The sequence below is a fragment of the Pezoporus occidentalis genome, unplaced genomic scaffold (assembly GCF_034315485.1).
Source record: "Pezoporus occidentalis ecotype Australia unplaced genomic scaffold, CSIRO_AGI_Poc_V1 ctg179, whole genome shotgun sequence".
In the NCBI taxonomy this organism is placed as follows: Eukaryota; Metazoa; Chordata; class Aves; order Psittaciformes; family Psittacidae; genus Pezoporus; species Pezoporus occidentalis.
The window spans coordinates 517,656-533,734 of NW_026913629.1; the positions used below are offsets into that span (position 1 = coordinate 517,656).

Below are 16,079 nucleotides of genomic sequence, written 5' to 3' on the forward strand. Positions count from 1 at the left end.
GAGTACAGAGCATCTGTGCTTTGGGAGGCTGCCTGGGCTCCAGCCCCTCTGCTCCTGTGGTCCTTCCTTTGCTGAGAGTCTTTTGCCTGGTCTGTGGGATGCTGCTGTTCACTGCAGCTGGGATGACGGCTCCAGCAAGCAGGGACAGAGGTCCTGCCCTTCCCGGTGCTGTGAGACATCACTGCCTTTAGCTGCTGTAATGGGTTTCTAAAATTAGCCACACACTCTGCCCTTGGGCTCGGGCAGGACATTTCTCCCTTATTTAATATCAAAAGTGGAAGGAAAAAAGGAAAGGAAGCACAAAAGCGCCTGGTCAATGCATGTCTAAGTTTACTTTATCGCTTGCCCCACAGAACTCCACAACTATTTTAAGTCATTTATGAGCAGTACAAGTGTGCATAGCTGCGGGAGTTTTGCAATTCCAAGACACCACATACAGCTTCTAAAAAAAGCAAATTTAACCTTCCCAACAAAGCCTCACCGAGCATCCCACCCTTCCCCGGATCACGTTTCCCACTTATGGATTTCAGACAGCAAAAGCTCATCTCCTCCGCATCCGAAGTTGATTTGTTTATGAAGAGGTCCCCAGCATGCAGCAGCATCATCCCCTTGCTGGCATCTCACCCCACAGTGCCTCCCTTCTGGATGGGCTTGGTCTCCCCCGTGCCAAGTGGGACAGATGCCGGTTGGTCCCTTGGGATTTATCCCTTCAGTTCATGAGTATTTTACATTTTGCCGTGGGCCACAGCTCCTATAAATAAAGCTGGGCTGCCTGGGGCAGATGTGAAGCCTGTGGCTGCCTGCACGCTCCGTGCGAGGCCCTGGCTTCCCAGCAGTGTGAATGTGAATAGATCTGAGTCTGTAATGAAATATTAATTGGAAACAACCCTGTTCTGCTGTCTTCAGAGGGGAGTTTTTAATTGAGGACCGCTCTAACAAGCTAGGATCTTCCTGCACCATGCAGTGAAGCTGAGGGGGTGCTGGGACCTGCTCTTTATAATCAGAATCTCTCCCATCGCCTCTGTCTCCCCAAATCAACCCAAATTAGCAGCCAAGCGTTCATCACCCACCACCAGCAATTGCTTCATTTGACTTGTGGTTCCCTAAGAGGGTCAGATGTTGAGCAAGCCCCGTGTGAGGCAGATCCTGCTTGGGATTAGGTGAAGCTGTTGCACCCAGAAGAGCAACCGATGCTCAGCAGAAGCACCTCAGCAAGGAGAGCATCTGGAGCGTCCCTGTGAGATCAGTCCTGACCACCAACACCTCCCTTCGTGCCCATTAAGTCCCATTAGGCCCCAGTTAGCCAGGTTGTTTTCAAGCCATGGGCTGGTGCTCAGTAACCTGGTACAAGGCACTGCAAGAGGTCCTGAAAAGCCCTTGAGATGCAGCACAGGACCAAGCAACAGCTTCTCTGGACCCAAGAGGCTGTGAGGATGCAATGTGCTGAGCAACCCCATCTTTGGGGATGGCTGATGTCTACCTGCTGCTCCATCAGAGCCCGGCAGGACTGCTTCCCTTCTGATACATCAGTAAACCAGAGCAAAACGGGACTTCCCAAACATCACAACACTTCAAAATGCAAGTTCAGGGGGTTGGATTCCTCCCCAGTTTCTGGCTAAATTTAGTCCACTCAGTGTTGCACTGGGCTCAAAACAGGATGGAAAGAGAGCTTGCATCCGAGAGGTACCTTTTGTGTTTCCCATGTATTTTGGTAAAGACTGAGCTCTCTGGGACATCAGGAGGACACGGGCAGTGCTGCAGCCTCCTCTGGGAGGGAGAGCTGGAAACACCATGTCCCACAGAACAACTCTGTTAGCTGAGGCCTTTGATTCCCAAGGGTGGGAGCAGGGGAGGATCAATGCCTCCATCCTACGAAGCAGAAAGCAAAGCTATAGTGAAGAGGAGCAAAGGGGCAAGGTCCTGCTGTGGGGTGAAGGGGGTGCTGGCGCCAGTGGGGTTGTCTCCAGCCGTCACTGCCACATGTCACCCTCATCCCCATCCTTGTGGAACCTGTGGATGTGGTCGGCGTACCTGGGGAAAGGACAGAGCACGTTAACTCACAGCAGGGGCTGAAGCGCTTCGGTGCCTGAGCACTGCGGGTGATAAACAGCACCGCGCTTGGCTCCAGCCGCGGGCAGCAGCGCCTGGGAGCTGCTCGGGGCAACTGGAGCCTGGGCACGGGTCTGACCCTGGTCTCCACATTTGGCTTCCTCACTGGGTAAGAACTCCCTGGAAGGGGTTTGGACACCACACGGCTGAAGACACGCGGTTGCCCTGCTCCGTGCGCTTTTTCTCCCCCTTCATCCTCACTGGATTAAGGGTTTAAAACCCAATGAACTGCCCTCATTTCCAGGACCAAGGTGCACCGAGTGGTGCCCAAAGTATCTGCTGCAAACCACCATGCTCAGCCCACCAAACCCTGCTCCCAGGCTGCCCCAGCCTATCCCCACACTCACTTCTTAGCGCAGTAGGCAGCACAGTCCCTCCCCACGCTCTCGCTCCAGGCTGTTTTGTAGAGCACCTGCATAGTAAGAAACACAATCAATCAGCTCTGCTCTCCCCTGCCCATCTCTGCCTGCCCTTGCAGCAGCCTCTGTCACCACTGCACCATCCCATCCCATCCCGTTCAGTCCCATCCCTGGTGTCCCATCCCCATGGCTATGGGCAAAAGCCCATTTGCAGATGCCTTGTCTGCAGCAAGCAGAGACCTAAAGCAGTGCTCTGGGTAAAACTGGTTTTGCAGCCTTGCATTAAGCACCGTGCAGAAACCCAGCGTGTGCTCCAAGGGGATGCCCTCAGGACAGTCAGGGTGACCTTTTCCATGGCTTATTTTTGCCGCTGCGGTTTGGGGTAAGGCGGGAGCGCTCGAGGCTGCACACGGATGGAGCCGTGGGTTTGGGATAGGCTTAAGGAAGGTCACTGCTCGGTTTGGCTTCTTTTCCCCTTTGTGCCACCCGGTTTCCATTTCAAAGCTGCGGTCTGAGGAGGTGGTGGTGGTTTGGGGGGGGGATTGGGAAGAGGGAGCAGCCCTCTCACCGCAGGCTGATGCGTTCAGGCCTTGGGGATTGGTAAGCTGTGGTTATCTATCACCAGGGCAGCACCATAACTGCACCAGCAGCCGCCAGCCGGCTGCAAATGAGGGCTCGCTGCAATCACAGCAGGCAGAAGGCAGCAGCTGGGCAGGGGTGAAGGCTGTGGTGTCTCTGGAATTAGGGCAAAGACATTGCTCCTGCTGCAGGGCTGGGTGCTGGCTTCCAGGCCCTTTTGTGTTGTGTGAAGGAAGATCATCCCAGCCATCTAATATTTATAAATCTCACCTTCTCATTTTTATAGGTTAGAGCTTTAAAGTTTAATGAGGTTTAACTTCTCCTTTCCTCAAAATAACACAAAATCAGGTTTACTTTGAGATCGGGAGAGAAATATTTTTGACTTGTCTTTCATCTCGTTGCATCATTTAATTATTTATGATTTGTTTGGGTTTTGTTGGGGTTTTTATTATGTTTCTCCCTGAAATGATAAATGAGCTTCCAGCAACTGTGGAGGAGTTTGCACCATGCCCATCTCCCAGGGGATTCGGGCTGGCTCAAGCCTCTGTTCCTACCCAAACCTCTACTTCCAGCCCTAATATACGGTGGAAGAAACATGAGAACTAGGGACAAACAAACAGAGCCACAGGGCAAGAAAGAAACATGGGGAGAACCAGAGCTTGCACAGCAGAATGCAGAGCCAGAGCTCATCACCCGGAGAGGCAGCAAACGTGACCGAGCTCCACCATGCAGGAGGTTAAGGGCTGTACCCAGAAATAGAGAGGTGGAAATGCACATGGTCTAGAAGCAGGCACTGGTGTGTGTGTGTGTATTTATCCCTAGCATTACCCATGGCATTAGCATCACAGGAATCAATCAGGGCTGTGCTGTGCTGTGCTGCCTGCTGAGCACAGGGCTCGATGCCTGCACGCAGGGCTGGGGAACCAGACCTGCATGTAAATGTGCTAAACCCCGTGTGAGCTCCCAGCATGGTGACCCCAGGGCCTGTTTCCAGGCATGATCCAAAGCCACAGACAGCTCCCATCTCCTGCCTTCAGGCAAGCCTATGCCCACTCGAGGGTGCCCACTCCCTCCCCGTGGAGCCAAGGGGGATATTTACTGACAGGTCCGTGTCCCTGTGCTGCTCATGCTCTGGAGCCAGAGGTACACCAGCTGCAATGCACTTGCTGGGCATAATGGCTTCAAAAGGAAAACGTTCCCCTGGATGGGATGCTTGCTGACATCTTACTGGGGTGCCCGCCCTGCTGTGGCCCCCCCACTTACCAGGAAGACGAGGCAGTGCAGGAACAGGGTGTAGAAGAAGGCAATGGTACGAGCGGTCTTGTTGGACAGGATGAGCCGCCCCTGCAGCAAGAGCAGAACAGGAAAATCCCATTTTAATGTGGGTCAGTGGAAACCAGACCTTCCCGTGCACAGGCTCGGAGAGACCCTGGCCAGGACCGGGACCCTGTTTCTGCAGGGCCCTATGTAAACATGCAGGTGAGGTGGGATGCTCTGCCATCGGTGCCCATCTCCAAGCATGGTGACTGGCACGAGTACCTATGCCCTGCACCCCAAAATGCCCAAATAAAGGTGAATTCAGAGCTGTCAACTGCAGGGTCCCCTCCCTGCACTGAAAACCCTCATGGGGGTCATTTTGAGCCCCCTGTGCCCCAGGTCCCTCCACCGGCTCTACTCGCTCCCAGCCCTGACTCAGTGCCTGCCTGTGGCTCCGCAGAGAAGTGCCAGCTGTAATTAAGTCTCACACATCCTTAATGCATGAGCTCAAGGAAGTTGTGCTTTGCAGCGTCCCCTCGCTGCCTCCTCGGCAGGAACACGGAGCAAACCCAGCACTGGTGTTCCCCAGGCACAGCCCTGCCTGTGCCCCAGCTCCAGCAACAGCCTGCCCGAGGATGCTGTGAACGCTCCATCCCTGGCAGTGCTCAAGGCCAGGCTGGACAGAGCCTTGGGTGCCATGGTTTAGTGTGAGGTGTCCCTGCCCATGGCAGGGGGGTTGGAACTGGATGATCTCAAGGTCCTTTCCAACCCAAACCACTCTATGAATCTATGGATGACTTAAAGGATGATTCCGTAGCCAGACCCACAGTGATGGTGCAGACTTCCAAGCACCTTGGCACGTTTTAGGGGTGCCCACTCTGCACTCGTCCACCTCCTCCTGTGAACCTCCAGCCAGCTCAGCCTAAAGCAACCACAGTCCCATTCCATGCCTCTGGATCCATGGGCAGCAAAGAGCTGGTAAAGTGGGACTGAAGGCTCTGTACAATGTGGAGCCCCCCAGCTTTGGCAGCAGCAGCTTGCTGAGAGCCACGTGCAGCAAAGGCTGAGCACCCTGGAAAAGGGAAGCCCTCAAGAATGCAGTCACTGCTGAGCTGCTGACTGGAAGGGAGCTGCTGCCAGACCCAGGCTGCTCTCCCTTGTGCTGCACAGGGGAGGTTTGTGGCTGGACATGGTCCCAGTGGGAAAACCTTCACGTCCATCCCTTCAAAAGAGCCAAAGCCAGGGGTAACCACAGCCTAGAAAAGCAGCTTGTGAAGGACAGATCCCACCTTCCTACATGGCAACTTCTCATGCCTCTGTAAAACCTAGGGATTCATTATGGACATAAGCACATTCCCCAGCCAGCACACAGGCTTTCCAAAGCTGGCATTAAAACACACAGAGCTCCCACCAAACCCATTCTGGGCTGAAATCTTCTTTGCTATTCACGGCCACAGTGGAGGCTGCTGTAACAAACAAGATTATGTTCTTAAATATTCCCAAGGAATGACTCCCCATAGTCCCTTCCTTTGTAAACGCCTTTCATGCATTCTCCGTGGGGCTGGCACGCCACCCAATCCATATTCATGTTGGCATTTGCTTGATTTTCATGCAAATGACAACTCTGCCTTCACTACAAGGTATTTCTGCATTCTGTGGCTGATGCAGAGCAGAGGTCCCACATTAACCTCTGTTGCGCAGGATAACCAGGGGTTAACTCCACCAGAACCTGCTGCTCACGTTCCACATTCAAATGTTAAGCCAGATTTTCTCAATAAAGCACGTTTTTAGCGCAGAAAGTAGCACCCACCACTAAGAGGTGGTAACCAGAACCCATGGCAGCAGCAGGAGGGGTGCTGCTCAGGGCCAGGTGCTGCAGGCACCAGCAGCTCCCCAGTATTTTCCCTGATGCCCTTCTGGAAGGAAGAACCAGAGCAGGAAGGGTCAGGGCTCAGGAAGAGGTTTTCATGGAGGATGTGATAAGGACCCCTGGATGCCCGAGGATGCTGGGAGCTGCTTCCCGCAGCCCATCGCATCCCCACTCCCAGCACTGTCCCGGGGGAAGCTGTGGGCATGGCCTGGGGGGGTGGTGGTTCCCAATGATCCTCTGAGACACAAACTGTCCCTGAGCTCCAGAGCTGTGCCCTGACACTGCAATGACCTGGGCTGTGGCATCGCTGGCTGCGTTGGAGCTGGGTCACCCACTCCAGGCGGGACCCCCTGGGATGCTGTGGGATGGAGCTGGGGAAATGAGAAGGAAAGAGGAAAGTGAGCTCTCCTAAAGTGAGCCCCATCATGGCCTACATCCCTCCTGGGGCCAAGCCCAGCAGCAGCATTCCCTGTGCCACAATCCTCCCAAACCACCACTCACCATGCTCAGCGTGGCTTTATCCCAGGGACTGAGGCTCAGGTACTTCCGCTGGCGTTCCTGCAAGGAAAAGGCACAAGAAGTTGATTTTGAGGCTCAAAGGGGTGTGCAAATCAGAGAAGGAGCCCCGTGCCCCGGGCTGCTCCCAGTGCCCCATGCACACAGCCACAGGGGACATTGTGTGGGTACAATGTGCACAACCAGACACTGAGCGGAACAACCTGCTCCTCGACCGCACCGCGCTGCAAAGCCTCTTCCCTGCCTACGCCGGGCAAAGCCGTGCTCTGTGATGCTGAGTGCCCCTGCTGCAGGAGGCAATGGAGGGGCTGGTGTGGAGGGAGGGTGCTGGGGGGGTTCATACCTTCCTGCTGAAGGAGGAGAAGGGGTCCAGGCGCTCTTCATACTGGGACGAGTAGCGCTGCTCAGTGTCATCCCTGCTGCCACCCTGCGGGAGCAAAGACAAGGTGAGATCTCCAGGTACCGGTGCTGGCGTAGCTGCTGGTACCTATCCCCTCGGTGCAAGCAGTGTATGGACACCCAGCACAGGGCCAGAGCCCCCCCTGGCTCCCCACAGCAGCTCATTTGGAATGAAATGACCCCCAAAGGATGGAGCAACACAGCCCAGAGCTGACCCATGGAGCAGACAGCATCTGCCCCCTTCAAAGAGAAGCACAACCAGAGCTATTTAACAAAGTCCTTTCTTCCATGGGATTCCATTCATATCTCCCTATTTTTTGTCCTTTCCATGAGATAATACTCATTGAATCACCACAGAGAGCTACCTGGAAACACCTGGGCTAGGGCAAATCCCTCTCTGCATTCCTTTGCTGCTGGACCAGGTAGGAGGGAGACAGTGGTTTAGGAGGTGGAAACCATTGCTTAAGCATTACAGCTGTTGTTAGCTGGACAAAGGGCAAGGAGGATGAGGAACACTCCTTAGAAGAAGGGAAGGATTTAGGTCGGTTCAGACAGGCTGAGCTTTAAACTTCTCCTGGGACAGAGGAGGAACAGCAGCAGCAAGCCCTGAGCTCATGCATCCTGCACATCCCTGCTCCTCCTTTCTCCAGCCCTAACCCTGCAGGTCATGAGAATTAGAGATTCCACATCATTCCTACCCAAAAACGGCTTGGAAGAAGCAACGTGGTGCCACCAACCACGGCCACAGCCTGGTGCAAGCCTCGGCTCCCAGTGACAGCCCTACTGAAGGGCTCCGGTGCCAAGCCCCATCTCCCCCAGCACCGTGCCTCCTCCCGCTCTGCCCCACCAGCGCGGTGATGCCTGACATTTACCGAGGTCCTTCTGGCCCCGTTCCTGTGTGCCGCTGCTTGTCCTGCCCGGCACGGCAGCGGGGTGGCCGGTGTCACCACGGGTAAACCCGGCCGCACGCAGACCTTTAGCAAATATGCCCTTACGCGCCGCAATCCGATCCGTGGGTCAGCAGGAGCCAGCGATGAGAGCAGCTCCCGCTTTAGGGCCCACGGATTCCCTACAGCCTTGCCCTATGGAATGATCTTGGACTGGTATTTTTAACGTGTCACATGCCCGCTGAGGTGGGAATTATGCAATTCCCCCCGTGCTGCTGCGGCGGCGAAGGCTTCTGCTCTTTAGCTCATGTGAATGGCACTCAGGGGTTGCCTTGCGGCAGCTGATAAACACGGGGATGAAACAGGCAAAAAATGTCCCAGGGGCTGACCCTGCGCCATGGCAGACACAGACACAAGAACCAAATAAGGTCCTTCGCTGCTGCGGGAGGTTCCCATCCCCTGTTCAAACACCCATCAATAGAACAGGCTCAGCCAGCACGGAAAGGCAGCAGCTCCGGGGGGATCCAGGGCAGGCAGCGCACGGAGCGGGTGTTCAGTCCCAGCCCCTGTTATTGTCACTTGGGCAGCTATAGGCAAAGCCCGAGGCCATGGTAGCCCAGCTCCCGCCAAGGAAGTGGTTGCCGTTGTGAGCTCCCCAGGTGGGAAACCCCCAGGAATGTGCAGGGATGAAACCCTGAGGGACGCGGCACAAGCAGAGCAGGTTCCAGCAAAGCCTGGCCCCTTCCCAGCCTCCTCCTGGCGGTACTGGGATTGGTTTGGGTTGGGCTGGTTTCTGCCCACGGGAGTGGGAAGCCGAGCAGCAATCTCTGCTGGCCACAAGAAATCCAGGGTGGTGGGAATGAGCGCAGGTATGAATCGTTTTCCAGGCTCTAACTGCAGGGATTTGTTGCAGAAGGCCCCGATTTAACCACTTGCTGCCTGGTCAGGCAGGAGCATCAAGGACTTGTCTGCTGGAGCATCACGCTGCTGGCAGTGAGCATCAAAGGGGTTTGCAGTAGCTCTTTCATGGGGGGGAATGGGACATCTTTGGTGCCATTATTCTGGCGTCAAAGATGTCAGACACCCTCCAGCAGAGTTATAAACTGGCAGAGAGGCTGGGTACCTGCTCCTAGAGATAACACTGAACCCTTTTCCACCCCTAATAGTTCCAGTTGTATCACTTCCATGCAAGGTGCATGTGGGTAACGTGCAGTTTCCCCACTGATCCTGCACACACAGGGTAATGGTCTGTGCTTGGGGTGTGACTGTCAGTGTGAACCCACACAGACAGCCAGGCAGACACTCACCCGACCAGGGTAGCTCTGCAGGAACTTGATCTTCTCATAGAGCTTGATGTTGTCAGCTCTCAGGTTGTCCAGCTCGCTCTGCAGGGCATGCACCGTGTGCTGCATCATGCGGTTCTCCTGCATGGGGGGAGCAAGGGGGCCGTCAGCAGCGAGGCCAGGGCTGGTTTGGTGCATCCAGCCAGGTTCAGTCCCCACTCAGTGATTAAAGTCCTCAGGCTTTGAATTAAAATTGCTCCCAAATTGTCCCATCTGCTCCCAAACAGGGCCCCCAGTCCTGAACCATTGACAAACCTGATCCCTCCGTGGATGAAGAAGGGCAGCAAAGGTGGCTGCGGGTGGCTGAGATGCAAAGCCAACCTGCTGGCTCTGGAGAGGTTGTTTTGAGCTGAACTTCAATTTGTGGAGCTGTTGGGTTTTTACCCCACACCACGTTCCCTGTGTGCCTTTTATCCTGCACCCCCAAATGCTGTGCCAGGCGGCCAAGCACACTTGCAAGGTGACACGGATTTGGAGCTGCCCTTGAATTGGAGCATCACCAACGGGCTGGTGGAGGCTTTGGATCGTTCTCTTGCTTGCGGGGTGCTGATCCTAAACTCCCTGCAGGTCACTAAAGCAGCCAGCCCCAGACCACGGTCCTGCAGCCCCGCTGCCACCCTCCGCACCCAACGTACCCCCTCCAGCTCCTGGTTCCGGGCCCGGAAGCGTTCCCTCTGGCTGGAGATGATGGAGAGGAGCGAGTCCACCTGCCCCTCGGGGAGTGCGGTGCCAGGGGACGGCGGGTGGCCTGTGGACAACGCTTGCCATGAGAGGTGACCCAGCAGATGCCCACCGTCCACCCCGGGCTGTGCTCGAGGTCCTCCCTCTGACACCCAGGCGCTGTTCCGGAGGGCACCGTGTGTAGGTGATGCCCAGCACCCCGTTTCTGTCCTGGCACTTTGCTGTTACAGCACGGCCTAGTTCTGATGGTTTGGTTTTCATTGTTGGGGGACTTATCCTGGGAATGGACAGGTTCACTCCCCAGGGAAGACCCATTGTATTTGGTACAACCCCTGGCTGCCTTCCCATGACCCCCATCCCGCCTGTCCCTCCCCTGTACCTTCTGTAGCCCTAAGAAGAGACCCAGTGCCACAAACAGCCCCTCCATCACTTTCTCTTCTCTCCCACATCCCTCCTTGTGAAACAGTCACCCCCATTTGTGCCTTCTCCTCTTTCAGCCAGCCCAGCAGGGCAGGGGCTGCTCACCTGCAGCATCACCAGCTTGCTGTGCCCCATTCAGTGGGTGCCCCACATGCCTGCCCCCCACTGCAGGGCTCTGCAGGTGTCAGGGGCCTGTGGCCATCCCTCCTGGCTCTGTCTGTGGCCAAGGAGAACTACGTCCCTGAGGCCATGACTCAATGGCTGCACAGAGGAGCTATTCATAGCGCAGGATGGGTGGCTGCAGGTTGTTTGGGGCTGTTGCTGTGATATTGGTTATCACCTCAAAAGACTTTCAAAACAAAAAGAAAACAACAACAACGACAAAAAGAGTGTAAAAAGGGAAGGAAATGGGTTTCTTCCAGAGTGTTGCTATTTTTTTGATTCATTTTCCCCTGCAGATCTTGGTGCAGGAGCCAATGTAAAGGAAATGTTTATCTCAATGGCTCTGGAAGGGGTTTGGTGTGGAAAGAGCAGGAGCCAAAGCACAGGGTGTTTGGTTCAACCTGGGGGCTTGGCAGGTGCCCACTGCAGCGCTTCGGGAGCAGCCGGAGGAGAGGCAAACCATGGATAACCCATCAGTGGTGCCACTGAAGGACACGCTGAGAGGGCAACGTCTGTGCCTGCTCAGGAGCATCCTCTCGCCAGCATCCCCAGGGGTGACCACCCTGCCCACAGCACCCGCGTGGTCTCCACCAGCACCCAGAGCTCTCACCATAGAACAGCGCCGTGGCCTCCTTGATGGGCTCAGGAATCTTCTCCAGGCTGGGCTCTGCCGCTCCCTGCGCAGCACAAGCAGAGGGGATGAAGCGTTTCCCACCCAACCCGAAGGTGCTTGGTCAAAGCAAACCCCTCCTGGGTCCTGCAACCACCCTGGCACCCACAGCCCTGTGGGAAGCATTGGTGCCAGGCAGGCACCCTGCAAGGACCAAGGCTGAGACAACACAGGCTGGTGTTCAACCCTGTGATCCCATCCTTTGTCCTGGAAGGAGAAGGGCTGGACAGTCCCTGGATGCCACTACTGCCAACCCTTCCCGTGCCAGCACCACCCCCATGGCATGGGCATGATGCAATCTGATGGGTAATTCACGAGGGAGAAAGAAGAAGGAGGAGAAAAAGGAAGTAAATAGAAGGTGATGAAACCACCCCTGTGCCTGCTGCTGAGCCCTCCACCAGTGACAGCCAGCCCTTGGGGCCACTTTGAGAGGTCCCTGCCCACTGCTGGAGCCCAGCACCGTGGGTCCGGGTTACCTCTGCATCCGGGCGATGCACGGCGGACAGGGCTTGGATGGTGCTGAGGTCATGCTCCAGCTTGGCAATGAGCTCCTTCTGGCCTCCCAGTGTGGACACAGCCTCCGTCAGCTGGATCTGCAGCTCCGCACAGCGCACTGGAAGACAGAGCCGGGGCCATCACCCAGGGGTGGCCCAAACACCTGGGTTTTGCCAGGCGGGCACTGAAAAGCTGAGAAACCCCAACCTGGGGCACCAAAACCAAGCAACAGCCCCATTTCCCCATTTTCTCCTTGTTTCTAGGGGAGACCCCATCAGCAACCCCTGCTCTGCTCCAGGCAAAGGGGACCAGGGGTGCAGCCCACCTTGGTGATGCCCCAGCGCCATCCCTATCAGGACCATTGCTGCATCCCAATGCCATTGGCAAAGCAAGCAGGCAGCTGCTTGCATTGTGCGACTGCTTCACACGCATCAGCAAGATACAGTTGGTGCCCCAGAGGTACCCCGCAGCATCCTGGGCAGAGTGGGGAGACCTGGGGAGGAATGAGGGGAACTGAGCCCATGAACTGGCCCTGGCTCTGCTCTGAAGAGCAAAAGCGCGATGGAGGTGGCTGTGAGCAGCACATCCCAGGCTATGGGCACTGGTACAGGCAGATATGGGGTGATGGTTGCTTCGGGGGGGGGGGAGACGTGTCCCAGGAGGGGCTCAGGTGGGACCGATCCTGCCCCAGGCGCTGTGTGCGGCCGTGCACCCCCAGCGTCCCGCTCAGCCCATTTGGAACAAACAAGCCCTTTTTCCAGTTGCCCCCCCCAGTCAAACCCACGCCCTAAACCACAACAGGCGCTGGCTGGAATGCTGCAGGAGCAAAAGCCTCTCCTTCCCCTCATATAACCCCGGCCCAGATGTGAAGCAACAGCGGGATGTGTCAGGGCCAGAGCACACAGCACAGGACCAGCACCGCAGGGCAAGCGCCTCGCTCCGTTTGCAAACCCATCCCGAAACACAGAGCATCAGCGAGCAGGAGCCCTGTCCCGCAGCAGAAATCCACTTGCTTCACCTCCCTCGCTGCCAGCAGTGTCTGAGCCTGGCTGGAAAACCTGCCCATAGGAAGGCTCAGCCCCTGCGCTGTGCACCGCCAGCCTCTCCGCTGCAGGGATGCAGGATACATCCCTCTGAGCCTGGATTTCCAGGTGGGTGAAAGCTCAGGTCCCGGCTGTTCCAGTCCCTCCCTGATAATTCCCATTGTAATTATTCCCTTAAATTCCAGACGGCTGGAAGGCAAAACCATCCTCATTCATCGGCAGCCAGCGAGCAGGAGGTGCAAAGGCTGCCTGGGAAGCAGGGGGAGAAGTGAGGGCAGCCTCTTGCACCCGCAGGGCCTCTCCTCTACCCTCTCTCAAGGCTTCAGACAAGAGGTGCGGAGCGAGTGCAGCTCGATTCCAGCTCTCCCAGTCCTCCCGGGCTGGGAGCTGCCCCATGCACCCCAACCCGATGTGTATGGGGGTCCTAGCATGGGGCTCAGCACCCTTCAGAGCCCGGCTGGCCTCAGAACCCCAGCAGTGGGGGCTCAGATGAAGTCCTGCCCAAAGGCGATGCTGCTTCCCCCCAGAGCGGCGCGGATATCCCCCTTTTTGTCATCCATGCAATTCCTGTGTGACTCGGAAGGGAGCCGGCCTGCCTGCAGGGAAGGGCAGGCACACGCTTCAGACACAAGGCACGGATTTAGGGTTTTTCCCCCTGAATTTCTAGGCCCCAGAGAAAAGGCCGAGGAAGAGGCAAGCGCGGCTGTGATGAAGGCGCAGCCCCACTGGAGGTCAGTGTTTCTCAAGAAATGGGGAATCGCTGCCTGCTCCCGGAGCTTGGGTGGCCCGATGCTAAATATCTGCATTAACACGGCTTGGAAAGCAGAAAACCTCTTCCCTACGGTTAATTATTTAATTGGCTGTCTCCTTAAATTGCATTAAAATGTAATTGGGAAGCTATTACCCGCCAAACGTGGGCTGTGGGGCCCAATTCTGCACAAGGCAGCCCTGATCATCGTGCAAAGGGCCCGATGCTGTGCTCAGCTGGGAGCAGAGCAGAGGCTGGCTGGGGCAGGACACGTTCCCTGCCTCCCATCCTGCCCCAGAATCCTCTGCAGAGCTGAGCTTTGGCATCCTGGATCCCGGCTCCTGAGTTTCTCTCTTCGAGCTCTTTTGCTTTTGAGCTACAGGGACTGAGATTTTCAGTTTGCTCAGGAAGAAAAAAAAAGGGCACCAAAGAAACACATCTCCGGGTTCTAACGAAGGCTGCATCCCTCCTTGCCTTGGGTTTCACCGCCTCACCATCTGAGCGTCTACAAACAGAGAAGACCAGACCCACGTCTGACACTGGAGCGACCAAACCGCATGGAACTTCTCTCTCATGTCCCCTTCAGTGCCCCTGCACAGTTGGTTCCTGGTGGCTCTTCCTTTAATCATAACTTCCTTCCTCAAAGGGGCAGTGGCCACCCGCGAGCGCCTCACTGCCCTGCCAGCGACTCCTCACCTCTGGCAGCAGGGGACGGCTCTGCTGGCGATGCAGGTCAGCTCCAGCATTGAGAGCCAGCAAAAGAACCTCTGCCTTTGTATGCTCCAAGCGGCTGTGCTGGAAAGCCCTTGCTCTGACCCCTCAGATGTGCAAAGACCTCAAAAGCTGCAGAAGGAGGAGGGGTTCTGCACAAGACAATGGGACAAAGACGGTGAAGCCCTGAGGAAACGGGGATTTTAAACCAGGTATCTTTAGCCTCAGGCTCTGTCATCCCTGACTTCGGAGGCCATGGGCCTGACACTGCCATCACCTTATGAAGGAGTGCGGCAATTGGGCAACCAAAGGAGGGCAGAGTCACCTGCCCTGCCTTGGCACAGGCAGCTCTGGATTTGACTTGTCTGATGCACAGAAAACAAGGAGCTGGGACTGGGCTATTGCTGAAAAGGGCCTTCCACTGCCTTGGGAGTCCTTTGGAAGGTGGCAGAGCAGATGGACTATAGAGCTGTGCATGGGCTCTTGTGATGTCCTCTAAACCGAGCATAAAGGATTGAGCCTCGCCTCGTGCTGTCCCTGTGGATAGCCCCGTGGACAGCTCACGCTGCTCCGAAGCTGCAAGGTAAAACCCTGGCAGTGAATAGCGAGGGAAACAAGTCCTGGAGCCCCAGGCTCCTCGGGGGGCACCGAGCCCAGCAGACGCAGCGGCTGCGAGACAGCGAGCCCGGTGCTGTCATGGAGGAACAGCAACTTTGACTCCTGTAACAAGCCCCAGCAACTGGACTCCCTTGGCAAATCATCCAAAATAAACAGCATCTGTTTTCACAGATGGAGAAAATTAAGACGCACAAGCAACTTGGTTTGAAGTTATAAGGCTAGACATAAATAAATGAGAGGCAATCTTTCCATAAGATGGTGGCTTGATTACTGAGGATACAGACAGATGAATAAATCACCTTGGGGTGAGATAGGCTGTAACTTGCTACACATCCATGAGACAGGAGTAACTGCTCATGTGCATCCTCTGAGCCCCAAGGAAATGAGAGGCAAGTGGTATTGCTGAAGGGAGCTGCCAGGTAGGAGCGCACACACACACGGGCATTTACTGCAAATTAGCTGATGCTCTGCAAGTTCACACCCTGATTTGCCTTATGGTAACTTTTTAATCTCCCTCCATTACTGTCTGGCCTCCCTGAATTTACATAACTGTAAAGAAATAAGAAAAGAGAGGTGATGTGGCATGCTTTGTAAAACTACCCTCTCAGAAGTCAACTGAAGTGCATTGAAACCCACTACTTCAAAGGGTTTAAGCTACTTCATTGACTGGAAGGAAGATGATGGCAAGATAACTAAATCTTGGAGTATCTTGACATGAAGGCTGAGAAACCCAGGCACAAAGCTGGAGACTTACTCAACACAAACACTGTTTGAGCGTGCCAGGATGAGGAGTGGGAGCCAAAGCTCCGGGAGCTGGGTCTGCCATGGGCCCTTTGATGCTTCCAGCTCCTTCACCTTTCCCCATATTGGGCTACTCCTGTTAACATCTGGGTTGCTGTGGACATTACTTAGGAGTTGAAACTGTCATTCTTCCCTATGCAGAAATGAGCGCTGGGGCTTTCTGGCACCTCTCTGCCATGAATGTTTTCAAGCCCACAAAGTCTTACCTCCAGTTCTACCCGATGAGCTCCCAGGTTTATACATAAACTAAGGCACGACTTCAGGCTCTTGAAATACTTGGCATTTAGTTTTTAAGGAAGTCTGGAAAAGACAGTACTGTGATTGCCCCCAGTCCTGCTCCCCGGCCAGGAGAATCAAAGGGAGATGACTTGCCTCTGTGCTTTCTAGCTGAAGGGATGAGGGGGACAGGCT

General features: G+C 55.5%; 1 protein-coding gene across 1 annotated transcript in view; it reads right to left on the reverse strand.

The window, feature by feature from the left end:
* Nucleotides 1-313: 313 nt before the first annotated feature.
* Nucleotides 314-16,079, reverse strand: part of CUX1 (cut like homeobox 1) — a 271,313-nt gene continuing 255,547 nt past the window's right edge. Inside the window, exons 15-23 of the mRNA XM_062614918.1 lie at nucleotides 11,729-11,865; nucleotides 11,193-11,259; nucleotides 9,955-10,067; nucleotides 9,284-9,400; nucleotides 7,034-7,117; nucleotides 6,676-6,732; nucleotides 4,311-4,391; nucleotides 2,457-2,521; nucleotides 314-2,031 (exon numbers count right to left, since the gene is read on the reverse strand). Coding sequence (XP_062470902.1) covers nucleotides 1,971-2,031; nucleotides 2,457-2,521; nucleotides 4,311-4,391; nucleotides 6,676-6,732; nucleotides 7,034-7,117; nucleotides 9,284-9,400; nucleotides 9,955-10,067; nucleotides 11,193-11,259; nucleotides 11,729-11,865 — 782 coding nt within the window. The 3' untranslated portion in view covers nucleotides 314-1,970. The remainder of the gene's footprint in view (nucleotides 2,032-2,456; nucleotides 2,522-4,310; nucleotides 4,392-6,675; nucleotides 6,733-7,033; nucleotides 7,118-9,283; nucleotides 9,401-9,954; nucleotides 10,068-11,192; nucleotides 11,260-11,728; nucleotides 11,866-16,079) is intronic.